This window comes from Struthio camelus, chromosome 1, assembly GCF_040807025.1.
Source record: "Struthio camelus isolate bStrCam1 chromosome 1, bStrCam1.hap1, whole genome shotgun sequence".
Lineage (NCBI taxonomy): Eukaryota > Metazoa > Chordata > Aves > Struthioniformes > Struthionidae > Struthio > Struthio camelus.
The window spans coordinates 188,887,155-188,914,552 of NC_090942.1; the positions used below are offsets into that span (position 1 = coordinate 188,887,155).

Consider the following 27,398-nt stretch of genomic DNA (forward strand, 5'->3'; position numbering starts at 1 on the left):
CGAGCCGCGGCGGCTCCCTCGCTGAGCGGCTCCCCGCGGAGCGCTCGCCTCTCCCGGGGGCGGGGGGAGGGAGAGGGAGGAGGAGGAGGAGGAGGGACGGCGAAGTGGGGAAGGGCGGGGGAAGTAGAGCGCGGATTGTGCTCTCCCGGCTCCCGTAGCCGCGCGCGCGCGCGCGCCGCACCGCCCCCGCCTGTGGCCCGCCCAACGGCTGGCGGCGATCGGAGGGGAGCGGCGGCGGCGTTGGTGTTGTTGAGGCCGCGGCGATGTGAGTGCCGGGGCCGCGGGGGAGCGCGCAGCGCCGGTCACTCTCCACGCACGGCGGCCAGTCCCCTTCCCAGGAGCCCTGGGGACATGGGGGACGGGCAGGGCCGTGGTCCGGCACGTGGGCCTGGGGGTCGCGGGCTGGCGGCCGGGCCGGGCCGGGCCAGGCCGGACCCCCGGTGCCCCGCAGGCCTTGGGCAGCCGCAGTGGCACTTGTGTTCCAGCTGCAGCCAGCGACCCTCCCACCCCAACCTTGCAGATTATTTCCTTCTCGCTTCGGTCCGCCTCTTACCCCATCTCCTCCGCCCCGTTGTTTGTTTTTGCCTGCGTTTTCTGACCCTTATCTCTCCCAAACACGCCGAGTAGCTTCGCTCTCTGCTTGCGAGGGACTTCATTTCTGCTTCTTGTGCTGCAGCGTTGGGGTGGTGAGCATTGCGAACGAGTCTTTACAGCTTTCTACCCCCCTTCCCCTTTAAAGCAAGGCTTCCTTTTGGTACCTCTAGTTATGGGTAAATCATAGCAAGGAAACCATTCTTTCTCAGTTCTGCTATATGTCGCTATTTTAGGTGTGTAAAATAACTGTGAAGCCTGTGTTAATAGGGGTTTTGGGGTGGGAGCGGAGTTCAAAATCTAAGCTTTGGTTTTCATTAAATGAGAATGTCAGATGAATCGCATTCACTCATTTCCATTATTTTTCAAGATTTCCTAACTTCTGTGCTTTAAAAAAAACTGAAGTTTATCAGAAATGTGTTTACCGATCTTTTTGTGGGAAAGCAATGGTTAAGTTTGTGAGCCATATCTTGCAGGCTCATACTGCATACGGTTGTGTTCTTAACTATAGTTATTGCTAAAATTATAGTTGAACACTTTCTTGACGCAATTTATGTTACGGGTTTTGCCTTTTTCTTCTAATCCTTATCATAGTCTTCCTGCTGTAGCTTGTATCCTTCACCTGGATCTACAGCAGCAGACCTCTGCTCTCAGTAGATATCCCTGACTTTAGATACCTAACTTCTGGAGGTTAGCTAAGACTTTTCACTTTAGGCTCCTTGTATGACGAAGAAGCACGCACCTATAGAGTTCAATTCATTTCTTATTTCTTAGATGTTTATTTTAGGATGGGAAGAATGGCCCTTTGGAGCCATTGGATTGTCTCCCTCCATTAACATGAGAGAACTTAGACAGCTAGGTGTCTAATCTTTTAGACAACTAAAGTTAGGCGAGATGAGTCCTATTGGAGCTCCATGCATACAAAAGTCTTTCTGCCCTAATATTGTTGTGCATTGTTGTACGTTGTTACAAATGTTCACGATGCTCCATTTCACGTAAACATAGGTAACTTAAAATTTAGAAAAGGGATCTGGCAAAGCAGATCCATGCAAATGATCTTCAGCACCAATACAGAGTCAGATCAAGCAGCTTATGTAAATTCCACTGTCTGCTGAGATTGTCTTGTAGGATTATGACTTGTATTGTATGTTATTTTGAGGGGGGTAATGCAGCAATAAAAAGAAGCAGCTGTTTGGATTGTAAATTGCCATTTACTGAAGGAATGCCAAAACGTATAATCAACTTGATGACCAGAAGAGCTAAACCCTTCACAGAACTGTCCTGTTTCATTAAGATAAAATTCTCATCCAGTGCTACTCCACATTAGGAGCCCAAGCGTACAAGTGCATTTGATGATTAGAGGGCCAGTGAACTAAGGTTATGTTGGCTAGGAGGATGGTCTTGTGTAGTAAGTAGGTGCATCAGGGCTTCATTTTTCTTGAATCCTTATTTGTAGATATACTTTGTTTTTTCTTAAACAAAATGAAAGAAAAATCAAGAATGAGTTTTTAGGATAAGATTAAAGTGCACTAAGAATGAAGAGTTGCTGTGAAGTCTTAGGGAGCGTGGGTCATTAGGGTCATTGCACTGCGTCCTGTTCATAGTACAAGAGGACCTTTTCCTCATTTTCCCTTTTGGCTTCCTTCGCTGCTGATTTTAGTTTATCATCCTTAGGGCTTGCCAATACAGAAAATACACTGGGATAATTGTATTAGAATTAGCTGTTCTGGAACGCCTCCCCATCCCATGTGGAGGCTCTACTGTGAAATATGTGATTTTTTTTTTTTTTAAACACAATATTATTATTTTGCTTTAGAAGTACACAGTGTTCTCAAATAAAATTTGTTAGCGTTCCTGAATAGCAACGTGTCCTGTTGAGTGGCTGTTAATTTATCCCACAATAGCCTATCTGAATTAATTTCCTTGTGTAGTCAAGAACCTGGATCTATATATTGCCGAAACCTCTTTTCAAGAGAACAATGCGTGCGCAGGCTGCTCAGTGCTCAAACCTGTAGAAGGCTTGGTGATATTAACTGTATGGAAAGTCTTTGCAGATATTAAAATCAAAGATGACTGCTGAGCATGTGTGTGATATATTTTTTTTCTGCTAAAGGCACATAATTTGGACAGATATATCACTGATATAAAGCCCCCGGCATCCCTGCCAAATTTCAAGCCTGGTGTTTTAAAACAGATCCGTTCAAAGCAAATGCTTCCCGATTTTGTTGGCATGGCAAAGTTGCTTTTTTCCTGTCTTCAGAACCACCTGAATCAGTTTTATTTATTTTATTTTTATAGGTGTTTGTGTGTTTATTTATATATATATATATATATATAAAATTTATGCACGTGCACGCACACACACACTTTTATATATATATAAATATATACATATATATATAAATATAAATAAATTTCAGCCAATGTGGGGTAGGACCCAAAACTCTCAGCTGACTTCAAAAATAAAGTTTGGCAAAGCTATATCAACTGAAGGTAGATTCGTTGTTAAGAGTTGGTTAAAGCTTCGCTATATAGGAAGGCTGATTGCACCATCTGTTAAAACATTAATAATACTATAAGTTTTTAAGAGAAGAAACATGCACGTTGGCAGGAAGATCTGAAGTGAGAGTTCTGGGACGCAGGACTCGAGTACTGCTGGAATGTTCTTCAAGTTACTTTCTGCATATTGTTGACAGAACTTCTTTGTGTTCTCCCAAACATGTGGCCCACAGGTATTAGGAGTGTGCAGTCCATATTCTTACCATTTTAACATAGGTTGATTCTAATGGCTCAGGGAAGGAATTAGGCAAAGTAAAAATATTTCAGTTTCAGTGCTGCAAATAATGAATGTGGAGCTGTTAATACAGAGATGGTATTTGTTCTTCCCTATGTTCTCACTCCCCCAATGTCTTAAATGAACTTCAAAAATCTAAAAATATTTTTAACTTTGAAGCTATTTGCACTATACAGCTGTTTGCTGCAAGGAGTTAGCCATTTTGTTAGAGCTCCAATAAACCAGTTTTATGTTCACTCCCTGTACCCCATCCACCCTATCTCCCTTATGCCTCTGAATTGAACTGGCAAATTCTCCCTTGGGTGGTTTGACCATTAGAAGTTGAAATAAAATCCCTGTTCTTCAGAAGACACAGTTTTTTTTGCTAGTTAGTACAGAATTTCCAACTTTAGCTGAAAGTTTATGGCTGTTTTTCCAAAAGTTGTCCCGTACCCATCTGTATTGGCACCACTCTGTTCCCTGTAGTCCCAGTAGCAACTTGCCAAGTTCACTTGCTCCGCTAGTTCTGGTAGGTTGGGCTCCAAACTGACGTTTTGTCAGAAATCTTTCTGGGAGGAAGAGCTTCACGGTAAAGCTTGCGCACCTCTTGAAATTTATCTCATCACAATGCCCGCATTCCTGTTTGAATGGCCTCACCTGAATAAATGTATACGGTGCATGTGTCGCAGTCCTGCAAATGTGTAAAAACCATGCGTTCAGCTTTATGTGGACTGCTTTTTCACTTCACTTTAGTGAAATGAAGAAAGATGGTTGTAATGGTGATGGCCGGACAGTCAACTTTCTGGTCCTCAGCAGACTGGACCAGTTGTAACATAAAGCTGAAGTCAAGCGTCAGCCTTAACTTTAGTGATGTAAGTGCGGACGGAAGATAAGTATTCTTAAAAACTCTACTGTTTTGACTACAGTGACTTCTATAAAAAAAATAGGATTCCCCTGTTTGTACGCAATTATACAAGTATAAGCCAGCTTTATGCCACTTTAACTGCATCTACTCATGAGCCTGTGTTTGATAGATTAATAAAAAAATTGCATACCTAAACGTTGTCATAAAGCTGGCTTAACTTTCGGGCTTGTAGGCAGGGCCTGTGAAATCTTGTGGAATTCTACTGAAGTGGGATCTTGCTTCAGTTGCTGCTCCCTTTCCGAAACACCCCTCTTTCGTTTACTCCCATTGCAACACTGCTAGTGCTTTGCAGGCTCCATCGTTGTTACAGCGGCAGATGTTACTGAGTGGATATTTCAGATGAGCTTGCTCTTTCTTTGAGTGATATGAAGTGAACTGGAAAATCTCTAAGAGAACTACTCAGCATTATAATACTCTGCATGCTCGTAAGTCTCAAAATTGGAACCATAATTTATGCAATTAACTCTTTTTAATCACGAAATGCAAAATTTAAGGTTCTCAGGATAATTCCAGGTTTACAGCACTGAGTATTTTTTACATTTATTTTATAATTAACGTCATGGAGTCAGCTCATATGTCTGTCACAAATAATAGCAGATGAAGACAAAAGGCTTTTAACTTAAAGGCCAAGGTTTCATACTTAAGCCCTGCATATGGCCTCAGATTCACCAGCACGATTTCTCTAATATGAGGGGCCTAACTCTCATGTCTTGACTTTTGGTAAGTGTAACTGTACAGTCTTAATTCTAGCACTTAAGCTTGATGCTCTCCAAGAGAAGGAGTGCTATTAGGTTATGCTTGGAAACGCACAAATGTTCTTGCACCTCTGAAACACATTGAGGTTATTTTGCAAGCTGTATGTTTTCTGTCAGAACTGGTCCTGTACCTTAGGGAAGTTAATCCAAGTTTTAGCTGGAAATTTATCTTAAATGATGGCAAAGGATTTAGAGACAATTTAGGAGCTGTAGCTCAAATAAGGGAAAGGGCCTAGAGGTATTTCTGAGCTCTGTGAGAATCTCCCTCCCACCCGCTCAGTTTTCAAGCCAGAGTGTTAGATTTCCTGGGCTTTGGCCTGAGTGCATTTAGGAATATAAATCCCAAAAGCCTTTTAATTAAATGTGTGACTAAGTAATCACCCAGTTTTAAAGTACACCATTTAGGGATGAGCGGATTTCTGTTTAAATCAGGGGGAAGCCCAGCTGCTTCTTTCTAGATTTCCAGAAAATTGCCTGAAAAGCAGCATGTTGCTAACGCAGTATCGCATACAAGTAGCTGCATTTTTTGCAGTGTGTTCTTCAGATTTACAATTTTAAGTTGTAATAGCTTCTTAGAAATTGTATTTTACACTAAGCCTTGGTAGGAGGGCTGGTTTTGATATTTTTGCTTCAATTTTAAGTATTGTATCAGTCAGGTCTGTTTCTGTTACGAAAGACCAGCTTGTACATACCATAAGGTTTAGGGATACTATTTTGTGCATGGAGAAGGCTTTGTTTTTGTTGAATAAATATGTCAGGAACTATTTTCCTTGAACTTTGTGCATTGATCTTCAGATGGAAAGCAGAGTTCTTTTTTTGTCTTTTTTTAATGTTTCTGGTGTTTCAAGTGTTCTCTTAAGTTGTTTTTGTTTTCTTGTTGGCTCCACATTCTTTTTCTCTTAATTTAAAAACATAAAAGCTTACTGCCGGAATGTTTTCTGTTGAACTGAAGCATTACATCTATTTCTGCAAGTCAGCAAGAAATGGAATTTATTTCTGTTCGTGTGAGAGCCTCATCTGGCATTTGAAAGGTTGTTGATGAAGAAGCAGCTTTTATCTAGTTGTTGGAGGGGTTGTTTGTTTTATTAAGGACTTTTATGTATTAACTTCTGAGCTCTACAGAGTTCCCTCGTGTTTCCTCACACATATGCAAGTTCTTATCTAAACTGCATGGTTCAAAAATACTCCTTTTTTTTTACACTGAAACTTTTAAACCCTTTGCTGTTTTGTCTGTGACCCCGCAGGTCGGAATCTGCTCCAGGACCCCTTCCATTAGCTCACATTGTCCAAAACTACACCTTTCTGTTGCTGAGTTCACTGTGTACAGAATATAAAGTGGGCTTTGACATTAAATCAGAAGTTTTACAGTTAAAAACATTTATTGTATGCCTTGTTATAAAAAATAACAAGTTGCACATTTCTGACAATTCTGTCTTTAATAAAGGTATTTAGTGCAGCTTGTTAATCTTTGGCTTCTATTGTTGGTTCTTCTAGCACCATTTCCATAGTAGAAAATGTTGTAGTCTTTAGGGATCAGTTGGGCAAAGTGTTACCAATGAGCTGTGCTGTATGGAACACTAGTTAATACAGCTACTCTTGCTCGCTCCCCATAGTTTGTAAGAAACTCTTAGCAAAGGCTCACCGAAACAAGAATAGGTTTAGTTTCTGGGGCTGTATATGTAAAAACCTTTGGGTTTCATGTTGTTTCAGATAACACATCTTTTTTTTTTCTTTCTTTTCCAGGGCGGATTACTGGAAATCTCAGCCAAAAAAATTCTGCGATTACTGCAAGTGCTGGATAGCAGACAACAGACCTGTAGGATGATCTGCCGTATTACATTAATGATTCTGAGATACGAGGAATTTGAATTGCAAGCTTTTAAAATCACTTTTGATACTAGTCTATTGATGCATGGAATGTATTGTTTCAAAATGTCTTTGTAATACTTACCTGTGATATTTAAAGCATGTTAAGTGAGAAACAGGTATCTGCACGCGCGATGGTCTATGCTATTCCCTTTGACAGTAAAAGATAAGAACTCAAATATCTGATCCTGCTTTTTCTAAATGGTTATATAACCTAGCATTTGATCTATCTCGAAATGTTGTCTATCCACAGCCTTTAAAAGATATGCATGGCCTGTTTCTAGCCTTAGTGTGCAAACAGAAAGCAAAACCTGGCATATGTGCTGTTTATAGGTAGGCCTGGTACAGCTAGTGCTCCAGGCTTGGAAAGGAAGTTTCTTTCATTTCAGGTAGCCCAGAGAAAGTAATGTGGTGTTGTTACTTTGTTACTGGGTTATAGAAAGGTGTGTCTACTTTGCCTACTACAAGAACCAGCAGCTTCTAACTCAGAAGTAGGCTTTACACTCCTGACTTGATGCCAAGAGTACTTATAGGGCTGAGCTTTGTCTTGTTTACAGTTAGATACGTACAGTTCAGAAGCACAAGTGTAAGTTAGTCACTTTAGGTCTCTTTCTGTAGTCAATGAAGAGAAATGTACAGTAGGAGGGGGATTTGGGTAACCTATAACCCTATCTTTGAATGAGATGAATCATCGTCTGGAAGTCTATCTCTGCAAAGAAATTCCAGGGTCACTAGGTCAGGTTTAGGCACCTAGATTAGCTCCATGTTTGTTGTGTGACCCCTATTAGAACTTCAGCTGTTGTACCTGTAGCGCTTCTGAACTCCTTCCGGTTTCTACTGATTCCAGTCTTTCTGGCAGCTTTTGGCTTGCACACTGTCCTGTTTGTTGTTCTTAGTTACCTAACTCTCTCATTTTCCTTTTTCTGCCCTCTGTCTCAGATTTTATGGACCTGCAGACTAGTTTAAGTTCAGGGCTCTTTGTGGAGCATAGCATGATCTAATTAAGAACCATAACTAATATTTGAATGTTAAATAAATTGCATGTTTTTTGAAAGCTTTCAGGAAAATGAGAAAAGCAATATACTTGATGACACGTACAAGATACTTAGAAGAATAGCAAGGAGAGGATACCCAGACTCCCTGCTGCTTGTTTCTAATTATAAAAAACTTAAATCTCATAGATACAGAACGTGAAATTTTGTAATACCATTTCAGAGTGTTGCTGCTTTTTCATAATTTCGATTTTGAATTTTTCATAGTGTTCCTCAATTTGTCCTGAGCAAACATTTTATAGCTATGGTGTTTCCTGTAAGTATTTTCAAAACACGTTACATTTAGGCCTGTTCAACTAAGTTTAGTTTAACTAAATTTTACCTAACTAAAACTAACTGATTAAAATTGTATCATATGTATTTTATTTTTCTTGTTTTGAAGAGCATTGAATTTCATGAAAGAGGAAAGAATCATAAAGAAAATGTGACAAAAAGAATTAGTGAGGTAACTCAAACATCTTGTTTTCACAAATACTTATCTCTTTCTTTGTCAGATTTGTTCAATCTTTTTTTGATTTTGTTGTTGTTTTGTAGATTAAAAAGAAGAGCTTGGAAAAAGCAAAAGAAGAAGAAAACATGTCAAAAGAATTTGCAGCAATGGAGGAAGCTGCAATGAAAGCATATCAAGAGGATTTGAAAAGGCTTGGAGTTAAGCCAGGTAGTTCATATAGCTGCCAAAGGATTAAAGACAGAATTGAAAGAATATTGAATAGGAATATTTTTTCTTAAATTAGGTTTTAGTAACATAAGACTGTGTTTGCTCATTTAAAAAAAAAAAAAGGATCCTTCAGTTTGCCAGTGGTGGAAATTGCAGCACAGAATGTTTTTAGCTACTGTGTCCTCTGTATGGAACAGTCCAATTTGGAGCAGAAAATTAAACAATGATAGGAAAAAATACTCTGTAGTTTGTACTTGCAATCAGCACTGCAGCTTCCTTTAGTTAATTGTATGTTTCGCTTCTGCTAGTGGAATCAAAGTTCTTATCAAATAGGAGAGCTTGGACCTCACCGCTATCAAACAGCAGAGCTTTGAATCTCCTACTCAGCTTGCTGTTCAGCAAGTACCTTTGTTCTGTCAGTGTGAAGACATACCCTTTAAAGAAAAAGTTCATAGTTTCAAGTTCTTGGGAAAGCCATCTTCTTCATAACTCTTTTCTTTTCCTTCTTTTTGTTACTGAGAATTCGCGAGTCCTTGTGTTTTTTTTCTTCGTGTTACTCGTCTTTTGATATTTGGACTTTCTCACAGGGCTATAGTATTACTAAAATGCAAGGTTCTTTTAATATCTTTTTCAATTTACCTGCTGTGTGTGTGATGCCATGAGTGAAAACACTCCTAAGAGCAAAATTTCCTGCTTGTTATTGCTGTTTTACAAGAGTGACTAGTATAATTTATTTACTAGTATAATAAGTTTAGATTATTAATTTTTTTTTAAAGAGGAGTATCATTTTCTTTAAGATGATGTAGGTCCCAGTTCGACGCAGAGTAAAACACAGAGTAACACAGTGGAAATTAAAGGAAAGAAAGAAAAGAAGGAAAAGAAGGAAAAGAAGGAAAAAAAAAAAAAGACACCTCAAGAGACACCTCAAGGTACCTCAAGGCCACCAAAACTTGAAACGAAGGAGTGGGTACAAGGATTTTCTCCTGAGGGCTACACATACTACTACAACACAACCACAGGAGGTAAAAACTAGTGAGAAGCAAATGCAGACATAATTCTTGCGTATAAATGAGAAGAGACTACCTGCATTTCTTTACTCTTCTACTGTATCAGTTGTAGATTGATAATTAAAATGTTAAAAATTAGCTGGGGTTTTCATATTAAACATTGAAGACATAGGCATCCAGAACTTAAGACTGCTTTTGCTTTTTATTAGTAAGTTAATGGGAGAACTCGGTAATAGATGTTTCTGGAAATTTTTAGCCTCTCAAAGGTTAAATATAGAAAAGATAGGTGTGTTCTTTCCACAGAACCTTTCTTACTGGGAATATGACATAAAATGGTCAGTTACTTGGGCATAATTTTTTTTCCACCTTTACAGGATTTATCTGACTTGCTTCTGTTGAGAAGCATGTTACAATCTATTTAAAGCGTAAAAGAAATCTTCTGTTATTATTAGATGTGAATATAGTAAACTATTTCTTATGAATTTAAGAACTGACATTAGTGATTGCCTTAGTCTTTCCTCATACAGTATAATTTCCAAAAGGTAAAAATCTCGTATGCTTAGTTTCTTCTGGCCTAGGCTACCATTAAAAAAAAAAAAAAAAAAAACTTTCTTATACCAAAACTGCAGTATCTGTGTATCAGCCATAATCTGATAGAGACTGGCAAGTGATTATTCCCAGTAAAGCCACCTGTAACTTTGACATTTTGGTTTATTGCCCCATGGGAGTTAAAAAAATACCATGGTTTGATCAAGGATGATTTATTTTCTGATTAAACACATCCATATTACTGTTTTGTATGTGCACAGGCATCTGTGTCATATCCTTTGGATCTGTTTTTCTAAACAACATTAAAACATTAAAAATGGACAGAAGTAAACAATGGATGAAATATATATATATATATATATATATATATATATTTTTTTTTTTTTTTAAGAATCACAGTGGGAGAAACCTAGAGGATTCCAGGACAGCTCTCAAAACTCTAAGACGGTAATCAAATGCTATTATTTTTTCTTTGTTCTTTTAACCACTTATCAGAAATAAGCTAAGCACTTTGCAAGTCTGTTCACTCTTAGTAAACTCAATATAACATAATTGGAATATATAGAATGATTTATGATATAGTTGATTAAAACTGAAATTTTATTATATGAATCTTTATTACAACTATTTCATTTATCAAGGGAAAAGAAGTGATAGTGATGGTTGTGTTTTTGCAGAATATACTTTTTCAATTCTTCATCCCATAAAATTGAAAGCTTTTGGGAAGCTTTGAATAAATTCTGTTCAGCCTTTTGTGAATAAAATGTAATTTTAAAAAATTAAATATTACACATTTGAAATAGCTGATACTCTCTTTATCTTTTTCTTCCCCCTTTCACCATGTAATTCTAATCTCTCAGCCATTGGCTGCTCAGAACAAAGTTTCTCATGGACTTTCTGTTATGCAGGTCTTATTGTCATGCTGGCATTATCACGTCAGCCTCTCCTTTTAGAGTAAATTGATGGAATATGAGCATTGATGAGACATCAGATCTAGACTACAGTTCATGAGTTTCTTCTGCACTGCAGTGATGTAGAAATTCCTAACACTTAAAACAAGAAAATTTTCCTGCTTGACCAGTCTTCACTGAAGAATAGTTGCTTCTTATACGTGTGAAGTAGTGCACTCATATGTATTTGTGTTATGTTATATTATAATGCACCTCCAACGCTGTTTGAAAAACATTGAGATTGAATTGTCAAATACCCCAAAAAATTAAGAGTGCCTGTTTTCTTCTGTGGTTACTTTAGGATACAGTTATGTGATAACTTGTGTTTTCTGTAGGTTCCTTCATGAAACCTACGTACAAGCAACCTTTTAGCATTTTACTTTATTTTCTCTAAGGCATAGTGAAACTTGCTGAGTAGTCCAAAGACACAATAGTTTGTTATTAATAATGGACTTTCCTCTGATATTTATCAGTCTGAAAGTTCAGTCCTTTAAAATCTTAAAAATATAATTTTCACAGCATTCTTGGGGAGTAAGGTTATGTTTTCCCCGTTTGGAAGACAGGTGTCACAGATACAGTATGATTTAAAGTCAGTGTTGTCCACCAATGTTGGATTTGCTCTTAGGGATCAGAAAAGTCTGGCATTTTCAGAATGCCTGACGTTTTGTAGCTCTATATTGTTTTTCCTTAGCCTGAGAAGGTAGCCTTTGCTTAGTGTTAGATTATTTACATAGGAGAAACTGGTTATAATTACGTATATATTTTAGGCAATTGCATGAATTTACAAATGTACATAAAGTCCGCTGCATTTATTCTAGTTCTGGTTGGGACAGTGTCTATCTCAAACATGCAGGCTTTTTTCCAGCCAGTGTTCATTCCCAAGAGAATGCACACTTCATATCAGAGCTACCCAACCACATGTCACTCTAGCTTTCTGATTCCTCTCTCTTGTGATTTTACACAGCTTGTTAACCAGTACTTCAAATTTATCTTTTCAGTTAAGGAGCAGCTTTGCAGTATATTTAGGCAGTCTCACTGCAGTCTTCCAGTGAAAGAGGTGGTCCTCTGACTTGTGGGCCTTGGTGCATATGTGGTTGGATAGTGAACTAGCTCACACAAAGTGAGGATATTCAGAGTAGCGCGTTGTGGGCTTGGTTCCTTGAATTAGCTTACTGGGGAGTCAGAAGAATGCCAGTGCGGGGAGAGAAGATGGAAGAGAGAGGGAACAGCCTTCTTGGCAGCAGTTTGAAGTTAGGTCATCTCAGCGGTATCATAAACACACACCTTCTGGCTCAGATATCTCGCTTATGCCACATGGCCGTGTTTTGCTGTTCCTCCCTCACCCTGATCTTTGACTTAGTGGTACCTTTAGTTATTTCAACTATTGCTATAAAGGGGCATTTGACTGGTCCCTCATTTAAGCTGAACTAAAAGTATTGGGAGTATCCAGCTCTCTAACAAGGACCGTCATTGTCCGCACGTTAAAGGGCACGCTTGCAATATGTAGTTCAAGTGAGAGTCACTGTTCCTTCTTGTTTTACAGCACGTTAGCTTGCTTCTCAAACTTCACAAAAGGTAGATAGAACACAGTAATGAAAGAGCATGCTGAAGACGACATACAACTTCAGTTAGGTTGACTTCATGCCAGTTAACATTTATGTAGTGGGATGCTTGGCATGCCTAATGTCAAATATTTGCTGAAAACCTCTAAGAACCAGAGCTGAAATGCTCAGGATCCAAGTTTAACAAAAACGATAGGATAGTCCTTTGTCCTCTTTCCACTTAAGTGAAATAAATGTTCCTTTTGCTCCTCTTGTTGAAACTAGTAATCTCAAACTTTTGAGAACAAAACCTTGAGGAACCTTTCTCGCTGAAGGTGTTCTTGCTTTTACATTCTCTGAACTGACTGGTATAGTTTCTCTGCTTATGAATAACTTTCTATAGAGCACATGTGAGAACTTTAACTTCTGATTTTATTGAGTTTTAAAAAGACAACACAGTTTTACTGGAGTATTAAGCAAATGCATAGGTGTGTGTATGCAGAAACCTATATATGTGTGTGTGTGTGTGTATGTGTTAATACATTAATGCAAAACATGAATCAATGCAAAAATAACGGATGGTGAAGCTGATATTTCTCTTGCATCAGAGTTCTGCCCTATGTAGGAGAGTGGGCAGTATTAGTACCTAAGGAGCAGTGAAATAGTTGTATCTGTAAGTGTTAGTGAAATAAGATCCTTGAGGAATATCTCAAGATTTGTGATTCAGTAACGTATGATTGTCTAACTGTGGATGATTCTGCAAAATATTTCTGTTTTAATTAGGCATCCACAAAGACATGCCAGCAACTTCTGCCCAATATCACATATACATATTAAACAAGTAGGCAAAATGAATGCTTTGTTGAAATCAGGGTTTTTCCAGATCAAGCAAATTCATTGGTATACATTCCTCCAGAGTTTGATTCTTAACCATTTTTGGTGAAGTCCTGTTTTAGGATGAATTTCAGATTTTTTTGTTTGCTTGTAGTATTTATTGATATTGGTTTTCTGTAGCCCTCAAAACCTTGTCTTCTGGAGAAATTTTTCCTCAATCTCTACTTAGGACAAGGAACAAAAAAGGAAATTGCAATTTAAGGTTTGAAAACTTTGGAAAAACGAAAACATGTAAAATAATGGACTATATCATAATTTCAACCCTATGGCAACCTGAACTACACTACCTGATGCTAATTATCCACTGTTAAATTGTATATGTGTTGTATTTGTGATACTTAAAGTTAGGCAGTCAGTATTCAATTGCATTTGAGTCAAAAGGGATATTTTCTAACAGCTTAAGGGGGCCAAGCTTCAATCAAGCTTTAAAAAAATAAAACTACCATGAACGAAAAGTACTCAAAGGATGAATATTGTAATATTCTGCAAGTGATGCTTTGACTGATCTTTAAAACTCTTCCTTTTAATTAACATCTGTATGTCTTTCTCAGGCAGCAGATTGGGTAGAAGGTGTCACTGAAGATGGTCATGCCTACTACTATAACACGCAAACAGGAGGTGAGGAGAGTCTGTTTTCCAGTTAAGCTCTATTTCAGAAGCAAGGATTTTCAACTCTGCGTTTTGTTTGGCGAGTGAACTGTGTTTTAGCACTATTTCATAGTTTTATATTTTTAAGCCATTACATTAGTTGAAACATACTTCTTGCCTGAGTCAGTGCTGGCTTTTGTCTATGTTTTCAGTATGTATGCACTTGTACTTCATAGGTTTTTTACAAGCTCGACTTAAAAATGTAAAATATGGATTCTTCATTTCTACAAATATGTCAACATTTTAGTTTGAAAATTGAAAAGGAGCAGGATTTTATTTTGACGGCTATAGAAGATTGAATAAGAATCTCCACAGTTTTATCTTTTCACTGAAATAGCATTGATAAGGGAGTCCAGGAGTCAGACCCTCTACTTCTTTTCCTCCCCGCTTTTGTTTTTTCCTACGGGAGGAACTTTGTGGCAGCTCCCCCAGAACAGGCATCTGTTCTCCAAATCTGGCTGACTCATGTAAAATCAGTAATGCCTCTCTGGAGAGTCAGTGGTTTTATGCCAGCTACGGATTTTCTTTCTGCTGTTGGGTGTGAATTGACATTCTTAATGATGCCGAAAATAGAGGAAAAAAGTTTCAGTTTTTCAGCATGCTGCTTCCCTAACCAAATCATTTGTGATTTGTTCTTTTGAAAGGGAAATGAGCTGCTGGTTATTTTTAAAGTTGCCTTCTAAATTCAGACATGTTTTATGCATTTGGTTGTATTACTTTTTAAAGTTATTCGTGGACATGTGGCACGCACAGAGAATGTCTTTGAAATCATCGTATTTGGTAGTATTTTGGCTTAGGAGATTTTAAAGTTAATAACAGTGATCCCTTATTTGTATATAGTTGTAGGTGTTTTGGAAATGCTTGAAAACTGCTTGTTAGCTCTGTTACACTAATCCCATTCTCTGAAGAAAAGATAAATTGTTAACCAGGGAGAATATTTATAGTGTCTAATCTCAGGCATGTAATTTAGGAGACTGATATCTCTAGGCTAAATTCCTAGTCTGAGTCACACTCTGGAAGGCTTACTCCTTTGACTATATGGGACACCTAGGAAAATCTAGAGTACCCTTCACAAACTGTTTTGTTAGTTCAGAGCCACTCGCTGTCAGTACCTTACACCTTTATTTCTCCAAGATACATTTAGAAGCATACCTGTTAAGTATTTTCAGCTAGGGACATCTTTGGAAATACATAAAATAATGGGGAAGATAGGTTTTTTTATAACATTTGAAAGCTTACATAAAATGAAAGTATATCAACTTTTAATAAATTACCTTATTATAACTAACAACAGTTTTAAGACCATTGTGTCAACTTTAAAATGAATAAATTTAAATATTTCATCTCAATGTATATTCTAGAATACTACTTTTAATGGAAAACGAAGTCATATCCTGTAGATATTTTCAGATCTTTTCATATTAAAGTTTGTATTTCCTTGTTTACTTGACTGCTCCTGAACTAGAATCCTAATGCTACTGAGCTAAGTAGCACAGGGAAGGGGTTAATCTGTTCTGAGAGTTTAAGAGGCTCACAGTTAGGGTTCTTACCTTATGCTTTCTTTGTAATCAATGGACAAATCAAATAAAATAGGCACCTCCAGAGGGCAATTCATCTGTCCTGTTTTAGGATGAGATGAAAACATAGTCTTCTAACTTGCTAAGCGTTATCTTTTTTAAGCACTGATTACAACAAACTTTATCAAAAGTGAAGTCAGCTGTCATGAGAATATCTCTGCTGGGAAATAAGGTGTTACCTTTCTGATTAAGTTTATTTAAAAAAAAAAAAGCATACTGAACAAAGCCTTGTGCTAAATTATTTGCTGTATTTTTGCATAAAGCAGCACTGCTATGGGAATATAATGTCATCAAAGCAATGACAGGTTAGAATTAAAAACATAAATAATGTGGTTATCCAAATGTCTTGGACAGTATCCACCTGGGAGAAACCTGATGGTTTTATTTCATCTTCAAATGAGAGCAGTCAGCGTGACAAGCATTCTGGGGAGCTTACAGAAACAGATTCCAAAGCATCTGAAACAGACTCTGAGAAGGAAGAGAGTGGAAGTGAAGAGGAAAGTCCAGAAATAAATTTCAAGGTAAGTTCTATCTTCACGTCTATTTTATGCACAGTATTCATTTTCTAGCGTAAGATGACTTTATCTTTTACCACTTACAATATGCTATACGCATTGTAATTAGGTTACGCCTTACAATTGAAAATAAAAATTCACACTTGTTTGAATAGTAAAATTAATCTTTATTTAATTATTTGGCACATTAGTAGCACTGTTCCAGGATACAGAGTATGATCTTTCAGCTTGCCAAAAGTGTGATGTTGTCTGAGAAAGGGCACTGTCATCTCTGTCGAATAATCCACAAAATGATTTGGGTTTCAGTGTGAGATTATGACTTCTAACCTTCATTGGTAAATGTGACTGCCCAGAGTCACATTCAAGGAGTCTGGACGGGATTGTTAAATTAAAAAACACTGGCGGTACAAAAACTGTATCAATTAGATATTTTTGTCTTCAAAATTGAAACTTAAGATAAAGGTTGTAGATAAAATGTACTCACAGACAGATATAAATTCTAAAATATGCATTTTTGTTTCACTATGCATCGTTCTAAAGTACTAACAGGTACTTGTTAGCTGTAAATGACATGTGTATGTGCGCATGCAAAAAGCTGTATGTGATAGGTTTCACCTCTTTTTTTAGCATGTTAAGCTTTATTTTTAAGTTTGTATTAGCTACTTCTTGCTCTCAGCAGCCAAGATGGAGGGGACTTCCCATCTTTAATATTTTCTAGTATTTAAATTTTTTTTCAACTTTGTATGTGATGAAAGCTCAAGGAGAAAAATGCTAAGACGTTATTAAAATATGAAATTTATTGTTTCAAGTTATTTTTAGTTACAAAGTGTAAATAGTAGATAATGATAAATAAAAGATGTAAAATAAAGCTACATTGTGTTTTTATTTAGGCATTTTTGCTTAAGGTGGGTTTTTTCCTCTTTAGAGGAAAGGAGATAATAATGAGGAAACAGAGGAAAAGAAATCTCCCAAAGCTAAAAAGTTAAGCCCTTATGGTGAATGGCGAGAAGTTAAGCAGGAGGAAGCAGATGATAAAGAGGAGGCTACCTCAGTTTCCCAAGAAACCTCAAAGAAGACCAACCCTTATGGAAACTGGGAAGCAGTTAAAAAAGAGGAAGAAGACTCAGAGTAAGTATCTGTTTACAATAGATGTTCTCATAATATTTATTTCCACAGTCCTTATTTTCAGGAGCTGAAGCTTTTGTTTCTGACTTTTGGCAGAATTAGCATAGCAGTTTTAGGGACTGTAGATACAATACAATACAATACAGAAATAGAATTCTTGCCTAGGTGATTATTTTAAGGAACATCTTTCCATGCAGGATGATGTTGCTATTTTATTTTTAGTGTAAAGTGCACCGTGAGTACAAAATAAACCTTTTTAAGTTAATGGATCGTTGCCATCCATGATTTTTTTTCAGATGCTAAACACTAACTGTGTAGTTATTCTAACTTTATGTTTCTTAGTATGATTTCTTTCAACGATAGGGTTTGGCTGCCTCTTGTGTCTGCTTCTTCAACTGCTTCCAGCCTGGGAAACAGCATAGACAGCTTTCTCAGGGTCTCTAGCTTCTAGGCTAAATTCTGTTTCTTTCTGATGAATAGTTAGTTGGGCTAACTCTACACAGAGTCCAAGATTTATCTTGACTATCCCATGCTGGGGCCAGTCTTCTAGGACCCGCAGAAACGTGATCTTGATCCTGCTGTATTAGCATTTCTTTGAATTCCTTCCCAGTAGAATCAATAGTTGTTGACATAATGAGTGTGCTTTGTTAGACTCCGAGCAAGTTCCAGCTGTTTCTCAGTTCGTGGTTCTGTACTAACTCTAACTGTTCACCTGAAGGGCATAGCCTTTTATCACAGCAAATTTTTTTTGGTCTAACTTCCATCCAGCTTTGCAATAGAAGGCTTCTGGTTGAACTCCTGTTTCTCTTGCTCCCTAATTTGTATCTCCAAAATAAAGTTAAGCAGAAAGAAAATTAAAAAAAAAATCTGCTTCAACTTTTTGTGCCGTCACTCTGGATAAGTGCCTCCTGCTCTCATAACCTGGTAGGAGAAGCTTTCTGGAACGCCTAAACCACAAGAGTTTCAAAGAGTTGGCATAATCAAGGCAGTATTTATGATGATTTAGGTTATCGCACATCTTTGGAAGTCACTTCTCCTTTCCTAAACCAGCCCATACAGCATCTTTGTCCTTTTGAGTACACTAGGCAGTGTGCTGGAGTCTTAACTTGGATTCAGGTAACTTCTGAATGAGAAATACCTAGTTATTTAGGTACTTGAAAATTCAAGCCAGGTTAGGGTAAAATGCAGATGGGTGTACTTCTTACAGCACCCAAAGTAGACAACACAGTTACAAGTGTTTACAAAAGATTTAAATAAGGAGATGAAAGACAACACATCTAATTACTTATGCCAGCATTAAATGTGGAACTTGTCTGTCTCCCGTGTCTAACTGAGTTGCTGCAGATGTTTTCCTGACGTGCATCTGATCAGGAGTTGTTATTTTATTTACCTTTATATTTACTGCATAATCTATGCATGAGGTGGCTCCTTTTTTTCTGAAGCATGCTATCTTTTATAGCCAGTTTCCTGTTTTGGTGTCCTCCAGGAGTCTGAAGAGATTAGCTTTGGGAGAGGGAGATCGTCCTCTCCCATCATACTCACCACATTCTGCAGCATTTATTTAGTTCTAAATTATTCACTGGGTACAGTTTTGATGCTCTTCAGACTAAGTTAAGCACCGATATACTTCATTGGAGATACAAATGTCACACTTCATCAGGTCACGTTGCATCTCCCATATTGAGCCAGTTAACCACTCCTTGACTCCAGAGCTGATAAATTCTCCTTTCAGTGATTTGGAATGCACTGTCCAATGAAAAATGCTTTCAGCTACAGAACCTTATATATCAGTCTGTACACAGGCTTGATATACATACACACATAACAGGGACAAATGACGTTGTTCACTATTTACTTTTGATTGAGACCAGACACAGTGCTAACCACTTCCAGGAGGCTGACCTTATAGGGCTACCACAGCAGTCACATTTTCTTGACTTGCAGTCATTCTCATGGCTCTAGTTTGAGTGCTTGAGCTTATCCATGACTTTCTTGAAGAACAGTACCTGAAACTGGGTACAATACACCTGCTGACGTCAGACCAACACTCAGTAGTGCAGAAGGATTACTTGTACGGATTGGCCAGCAGTACAACATATCCCTATAAGTGTATTTCTTTGCAGTAGTGTAATGCTGGTATGGTTCATGACGGGCTTGTGATCTCCCAGATCATTTTCTGCTGACTGTTCAGTTGTTCTCCATCTTATGGTTAGTCACAAGTTATTCATGTGGATCACAGTATTTTGCTGTTGATCCCCTTAAACTTATTGGTAATTTTCTGATAATGTCTTTGTCAAGATCAGTGTTAGCTGTGATCCTGTCCTCCAAAGCTGTCTCTCCCAGCTTAGGTCGCTGGCTGATTTGGAAAGCCTGCTTTCTATTTTGTCATGTAGAACATTAACTGAAGTATTGAATAACAGACCTGCGACGGTCACCTGAGGAAAACTACTCAATAGCGTTTTGGCACTGAAATATTGCTAACTGCTCGCTGATGACAGTCTTTCAACATTCTTAAATTTACAAACGTGCAGCGCAGTTGGCTTTTATAGGACAATTTACTTTATCAGTAGTTGGACCATTCTGTAAGCACAGTACAGAACTGTGGTCTCAGTTTTTTACTTTGTATGCCAGTTCACACAGAACAAATAAAGTGCATGTTTTTCTCTTGATCCTAGTCATGCTGGTCATACTGGCTAGAACACTTTGTAACCTGCTCATGTGTTTTCATAGGAGTTTTTTGAAGCTGCTTTGACAATTAAATATGGATGTTATTTGCTGCAATTGGTAGCGTTGGTTTTCTCCATGTAGATTAACACCCGCTCTCCTTTTTTTTCACTCTCTTCTTACAGTGAAAAAGTGGACCTGGAGCTTCCTAGTACAGAGAGTGACAATATGCCGCCTCCAGTGCTAGAAGTTCCAGAAGATGCGAAAGTGATATTTAAAGAGAAGACAGTCACCTCCCTTGGAGACCTGTCAGAAGGGGTCCCAACATTTAAAAAGAGAAAATTTGAAAATGGAAAATCTAGAAACTTGAGACAAAGACTAAATGATCAGTAATATTTAACAAATCATTTTAGATTCTGTTTAAGCTAGAGAGAATCAAAAGTTTGATATTTTAAACAGGCTTTTTATAAAGAAAAAGTTGGTTAGAAATTAAGGGTTTATAGCTCTTAAACATATATGAGTTGTAATATTTTTTAATTTTATTTTGATGTGATTGCTTTTGGAATGGAAGCTTGTGTTATATTACTTACGCAGTTTTGTAAATACTTTTTTTTTTTTATTTTAACCATGCTATCTAAGTTCCATTTGCTCAGTGTATGCTGTTTTAAATACATTATGTAAGGTTTTTTACTCCTTTTCTAAGTATGTGAGAATGTAGTAATCTGTAACTTGGCGAAAATGGTACAGACCTTTTACTTTTGCACAGAACTGGGTCAATGACAGGTACTGGAAAGTAGAACCAGCCCCCAAGCTTGTTTATGTGGAGTAGTTTCCAAGCTAATGAGTAGAAATACTGCGCTTAGTAACCTTTGGCTAATCGCTTGCAAAACAGTAGGTGGTGGGAGTGCCAGCTTTTCAAGCAGATAATTTGAAAGCTGTTTTTAAAGGAGTTGGTCACATCAGTGCCATGCATTTCAAATGACATTCTGAAAGAAATTACTTGTGTATATTCATGATAAATATATTACAGTTCTACAGAAGATTTAAACCTCATGAATCTTAACCTTTAATAACAGCACCAGAACCACCTCTGCTGGAGTAGATTTTTCTGTGGTGTCTTCCTGTTGTATATTGCTTTGTTGTCTCTACTTGAATTTTTCTTTCTTTTTACACGTTAAGTTTCCTTTCTTTGGTCTTTATTTATTTTTGTCTCCCTTCTCTGTAAAAAACAATTGTGTGACAGTTCCATGAAAAAGTATTCCAAAGGTCTAGCCCTACTATAACATGCAGCATCCTTTTTGAAGCTGATTTTTTTATCCGTTGGTAAGCTGGATGCGTTGAATAGTTGCAGACAGAGTCAGCTGGCTGTTCATAACGGCTGAAAGGAGCTAAGCGTGTCGAAGCTTCATCGTTCTTAGTACCGTATGAAATGAGAAGGAACAATGAACAGGTAAAGCTGATGGCTGAACTGTCCAAGATGGCTGCAGTGCAGGGCTTGGCTGTTAGAAATTCAAAGTGTAGATGCTTAAACATTTTCTTAAGGATGGTAGGTTTGATTTCTTCATCTGGTGGGAATGGTCTGCATTTAGCATCACCAAAGATTCATTGGCTGCCTAAGAAGACAGCTATACTTACTGCTTTTCTGGGTATCAAATGATGGGCCATAAAGGTTGAAATCATGAACCCATTCAAAAATATGTCTCCATTTTAACATTAACAGTGCCTTATTCAGGAGAGTCTCCCTCAAAAATAGTGCAGTTAAAACATTTCTCAGCGGCCAGCTACAGCAAAAAACACTTGGTAACTGCTGAGCTTGAACATCAATGAGAAAATGACTATTAATGGTCATTAATGGTCAGCTGGGGGAAGAGTGCAAGACTGGGAATCTGGTTTATCGTGTATTACGAAAGAGGCTGAGGCCCTTCTTTTTATTCTGCAACACTTTCTGTGCAGACAGAGAATTAAGTATTGAATTTAATCCTGTGTGTTTCTTGGGCTTCTCCATCCAAGTTACATTCTTCTGATTTTTATTTGAAAAATTTGAAAGTTTTCTTTGATATCTAGCTCTGGTTTATCGTTTAGAAGTGCAGAGTACTAGATGTTTTTACGGTCATAGATGAAGGAGTAGGTGTATTTACTCCGCATTAAAGTAAGGCAAAAGCCTCATATGCAAAGCTAGAACAGAAATCTCCCCTGCTACTGGAGAGATGCTGTCATGTATCATTTTCATAATCTTATTAAGCACTCTCTTAAAACAGCTTTTGGGATATTGTTCTTCCTGTTGTTTGAACATCATGGTTACTCTAGCATCTGGAAACCTGCTTCTAGTTTCTAGCCTACGTGTGTTTGTGACCAGTTTACACTCATTTACTTCCAATTGACACAAGTATTTCCCTTGAGCTAAAGTAGCTTTTCTTCCTCTTGATTCTGTCTTTGTGTGTGTGTGTGTGTGTGTGTGTGTGTGTGTGTGTGTACGAATCAAATAAAGTATCCTTCTGTGACAGGGTCTTTGTTACACTGCCAGCACTTCACTTTTCATCTATTCCAATCTGAATTTGTCTTAGTCTCTGTATTCGAAAAAGATTAAGGCCATTCATGATGTCACTAATACTTCCTTAGCATATTGGAAATAGCTCTTGGTACATCCTAGAACCACATTTGCTTTCACATGACTGCATTGTGCTGTCTGCTCCGGGTGCCCTGTGATTTACCCATACAACTAAAGTTCTTTCTGCTCTTTTGCCATTGCCACTGCTGAGAGAGCAGCTGATCATGCTTTAATTTAAAGAACAAAAATTTTTCTGTGACCTTGTGTTTTGTACTGCTCTGCTCATTCCATTTCTGTTTCTGCAGGCCTCAAGCATATTCATTTCTTTATGATCGCTACAGAATGTTTTTTATTATTTATTTGTTCTCTTTTTACCTTTCTTCCTTTTTTTTTTTTATGGTAGGCTCTGCTTATGTTTAACATCCTCTGGGGAAGTAGTGTTTCTTTTTTAGTGAGAGTCCCAAAATACAAGCATCTTTCCTTAAAAATATTTTGACACATTGAAGTGGTTATAGACAGTGATTTAAGGTACCTGTAACTAAATTGCTTAACCGGATGTTTAAAAACATCTGAAAATAAAAGTTTGCTTTAAAACTGGTTTCTGAGGAGCTGCTGCTAGTTGTAATATGAACCAAAGGCATTTGTAAAGTACTGTGTTTAACAGGTAAACCAAAACAATTATTTCCTTTACAATAGGAAAAAAGAACAAATATTTTTCTTTTTTAACCCCTAGGAAAGTTGAGTTAAATATCCCATGCTTGCTTTTGTTGATGTGACTTCTAAAGCCTGCATTTCACAAAAAATACAGCATTTTACTCCCCATTAACTCTGAAAAACAGTTTGGAGAGGGACCAGCTTATTGTTGGTCATCAATTATAAACTACAATAAGGGCCAGTTGACAGAAATTTGATACTTACAAAGCCACTGTTTAATTTTGTGTCATGCTGTCGTACTATTTGCTTGTTTTATATCTAAATCAAATATTTTCTCTAATATACACAAAAATTGTCTTGTGTAAAAATTAAGGCAGATGCTGGTGTTCCAGGACATCTGTTCTGCACAGATCACTCTCCCTTTTATGCTATCTCTGCAAAATCTCGTGCCTTCAGAATTTACTATAGGAATCTGCTAGGTGCTACAGTAGTTAAGCTCCTTATGTTCTGATCTTTTGTTAGGTTACACTGGAGTTGGAGAAAGGAGTGTTTCTTCCACTGTTTTAGGAGAACAGTGTTTTGATTTCTGTCTAATCCATTTTCCATCATGCAATAAGTTTTTGTCTGCTTACCTGCTTTTATTGCAAGCTTCTTGGATGAGGACTACATCCTTCTTGGTTTTATATGCTGTCGTAAGACATTATTAGTGTTATGAGACGAATAGTAGGAGAGAGAAAGAGGCAGAGAGGAAGTCATTGCAATTTTTGCCCATGTTTTCTTTTGTGTGATACTGAGCAAGTCACTTTACTGCTTTGCATTTTTATTTCCTTGTACCATCTTTTATCTGTCTTGTCTGTTTAGAGAGAAAGCTTCACAGTGCATGGCTCTCTATTTTGTGTTTTACACTAGGGCCTGCCTAGACTTGCTGGTGTATCTAGAAGCATATTGCATATACTAAAGATAATAATGATTTTATTTGGAATGTAATTCATAGTGACAGGAGCTGTGCAGAGACCACCTACTCAATTTGACCCAGGTTATAAATCATCCTTGTTCCTGCTTGAGCTAAGCCAGTCCTTAACCCTTCACCAGTGAAGCTGCAGACTGAGATACATATGTTGCAATTTGGGAAAGATTGTTTTTGTTTGACCCTCATGGAGAAAACCTGTGCTGCAAGATCATCCAATCCCCATATTCAGACTTGGGAGGGAGGCTGGTCATGACATGGATCTGAGTTAAATTTTCTACCTGTGCACATATAAAAGAATTTCTCATTTTTTTTCTCCTGGAAAAAAAAATATTATTTCAGTGCACATTTTGGCATCTCAGAAAAGGAGTAAAAAGTTATCAAATGCTGCTTGACTTCCTTAATTTGCTTTCTGAGTTGAGTATCTCCCCTTGTCAGTACTTTTCTTATTATTGGTATCTTCCTGAAACTGTCTTCCTTCAGTATTCCTATATATGCAAATCTACACATCACCGTTGTGCCGCATTTCTAGTATACACTTTCACCTTATCCCCAGCTCTACTAAGATCTTACAAAAGCTTCATGTTCTGACGTGTAGGCCACTGCGTCTCTGGATCCCAGCTTATGCAGGGTGCTTCTGCTGCCCGTTTGCTTCATGCTCTAAAGAAGTACAACCTCACCTATTTTCAAACAACACTCAAGCAATTTCAAAACTGACTAGGCATTCTCTTTTGATTTTCTCGATAATTTGCTTTCCTGAAACAGATTTCATTCTATTCCTGATGTAGGATTTAGAGCCCTTAAGTCCTTTCCCTTGTTGGTCTGTATAACCCCTGCTGTTTGCTGCTGCAATCCTTTGTTTCTGTCTCGTCAGCTATAGCTTTTCAGTCTCTCTTGTGTCTACCTCTTGAGTCCTCTCATCTTCTACCTGTTACTTAACTTAGAAAATTGTGTTTGCCGTCTGTGTGACTGACGAATCTAGCTTTGTGAAATGTTTTGGGATATAGCTTGAATAGAAGTTTCTGTACAAAGAAGTAAAACAATATTGCAAATAGTAATCTGAACAGGGCTGAATTTGCCCCCCAAAATTCCCAGAGAATGTCATCAAACACAGATTTGGCTTTATTTGTAAACATAGAAATATCCGATGAGAATGTTAAAAGAAACAACAGACGACTTTATGCAGGCCATCTGCTAAAGACAGTGAATTTTAGTTGATTGTTTAACTGAAGATAATAGTGAAGAACAATGGAGTTGTTCAAAACTACTTGTTTTTATTTATAAGTATTGTTGGAAAAGTTAAGCAGCTGTTTTCTCCTCAACAAATTCTCAGTTCCTGTTACGGAATACTGCCAGCTCTTGGAGTTTATATGAAAATACTGAATAAAGCTTACATTCAAACAATTATTTATTCATGTAGTCAAGGTTTTTAGGGCAGCCTGAGAGATTCATGCATGAATAGCATATTCTGATAAAATAGGGCTTGGGGCAAATATAAACCAAAATAAGTATGTGAATATGGAATTGCTTGTTAAAAGAAATATTTTTACTTTGCAGTCGCCAAGGTAGTATCTGGGTGCCTTCCAGTAGTGCATTAAGCAGCGAGTGGAAATTGCTTTATCCAGTGCATCAGTTAGGAGTAACAAATGACCTGGGTTAAAATTGTTAATTTTTAAATTCTTAAACAGAATTCAGTTAAGGTTTGTTGTGGTTACCGCATAGCAACATTCAGAATGTGTCTGAGAGAACTTTCTGATGATAACAGGTTGTTACTCAGTGGTCTTCGTATTTGTTGGTCTGGATGACGAAAGATGACCTAAGAGTTAAAGATGCACACCTCTAAAAGGTGGAAAATGTGTGTAAATAATTAATTAAATAACATTTCTTTTTCCAAAAAAAAAAAAAACTTTATTGTCAACTTGATCATTTGGCAACTTCTCGTACAGAAAGTGATAAAACTATTCAGCTGTACTAAGGAAATAGAAAACATACGGTAAGATCTGGGCAAACAGCTCTGCCAGACTGAATTATGTTTTGTTGCTAATAGCATTAGGTTATTTCTTCCTTTTAACTAAATGATAACAAAACCAGCTTGCTACTCCAAGTGAATAAATTCATTTATAGTTCCAGGATTTCTGAGACATTCCTGTGTACTTTCTGTTGATGATTAAAGCATCAAGATAAGATATAGATGTTGTTCTACTTATGTAGAGGGTAAAAATCTATCTTTCCACTATCATAAAACTTTTATGTATTTTTTCTATAATTTCACTGTTTATTCTTCATTTATGTTTAATAGTACATATGTAAAAAGTGTACATATAATTCAGCAGCGCACTGTAAGAAGTACAGTCATACCTATTTAGATAATATTAGATTTTAATATCATTTTATAGCCTGCCTTCTGTCTGATTTGGAAACAATCCCAAGCTATAAAAGGAACGTTGTTCTAGTACTGAGAGGCAAGTTGTGAAGGTACATAGGATGGATACAAGGAAGAGGTGGGATCAGAGAGATTACATTTATGTTTTATTAAGACACAGCACATGAATCTGAGCTCTTCGTATAAAGTAAACATTTCTGGAGGATGCATCTCCGTGAAGGAATTCCATTCTGTATTTAAACCCATTAAAAGACGTGTTCTACTTGTGAGTTCTGAACCAAAGAGAAAAGCCAGGTGATGGTTTTCAGAAACTGTGCTCCTTGTATGTATGTTACAAGGAATTGTTAAGCTTTTGCCTGAAACAGTCTATCCATTTAGCAAATATGGATCTGATTAAAAACATTTGAGATAGATAGGTACTTCATTACTGCAGGCCAGCAGGCAAAAATAGAAGTAACTTTCTGCATAAGAAAGGTTGCGTTGCACTGGGTAAATCCTAAAGGCAGGAATTCAAGTCAAGTCTGGGGGGAAAGTTTCAGGACTTCTTAGGAGCTCAGTGTTCATTGGGTTCTCTAATAATAAATCCTACTCAAGAAAAAACATGTTTGGACTCTGTAGTGTACAAAGAGACTTAAGAAAGATGCCAATTTCCTCAAATTGCTGCAAGTACAGAATGTGCAGGGAAAAAAATGTGATCAAACATACACTGACTGCATATATGGCTCAGCTTTATATATGCTCAGGTGTATGGGGTAC

The 27,398-nt window shown here is 37.5% G+C and overlaps 2 protein-coding genes across 8 annotated transcripts in view; one reads left to right on the plus strand and one right to left on the minus strand.

Moving 5' to 3' along the window:
* The window catches only part of ELF1 (E74 like ETS transcription factor 1), a 92,514-nt gene extending 92,311 nt beyond the window's left edge, over positions 1-203 (minus strand). Inside the window, exon 1 of the mRNA XM_068929704.1 lies at positions 1-203. The gene's annotated coding sequence lies outside the window, so the exon portion shown is untranslated.
* On the plus strand, positions 165-27,077 carry WBP4 (WW domain binding protein 4). 7 transcript variants are annotated; one of them, XM_068929715.1, is made up of 10 exons: positions 165-265; positions 6,788-6,860; positions 8,345-8,407; positions 8,497-8,620; positions 9,418-9,642; positions 10,568-10,623; positions 14,113-14,179; positions 16,141-16,307; positions 17,227-17,429; positions 20,276-27,077. In XM_068929715.1, coding segments are annotated over exons 1-10 (1,188 nt in total). In that variant the 5' UTR covers positions 165-263; the 3' UTR covers positions 20,484-27,077. The 7 variants fall into 7 exon arrangements, with proteins under 7 accessions (XP_068785816.1, XP_068785817.1, XP_068785823.1 ...); XM_068929716.1 differs by having other exon boundaries at positions 191-265; positions 6,788-8,218; XM_068929722.1 differs by lacking the exon at positions 165-265 and adding an exon at positions 524-686.
* Positions 27,078-27,398: the final 321 nt, after the last annotated feature.

What these genes read in the sequence shown, in the direction of transcription:
- WBP4 (XM_068929715.1), top strand. An exon ending in CTATAACACGCAAACAGGAG is followed by an intron (nt 14,180 to 16,140) that starts GTGAGGAGAGTC and finishes TGTCTTGGACAG; the next exon opens with TATCCACCTGGGAGAAACCT. An exon ending in AAAGAGGAAGAAGACTCAGA is followed by an intron (nt 17,430 to 20,275) that starts GTAAGTATCTGT and finishes CTCTTCTTACAG; the next exon opens with TGAAAAAGTGGACCTGGAGC.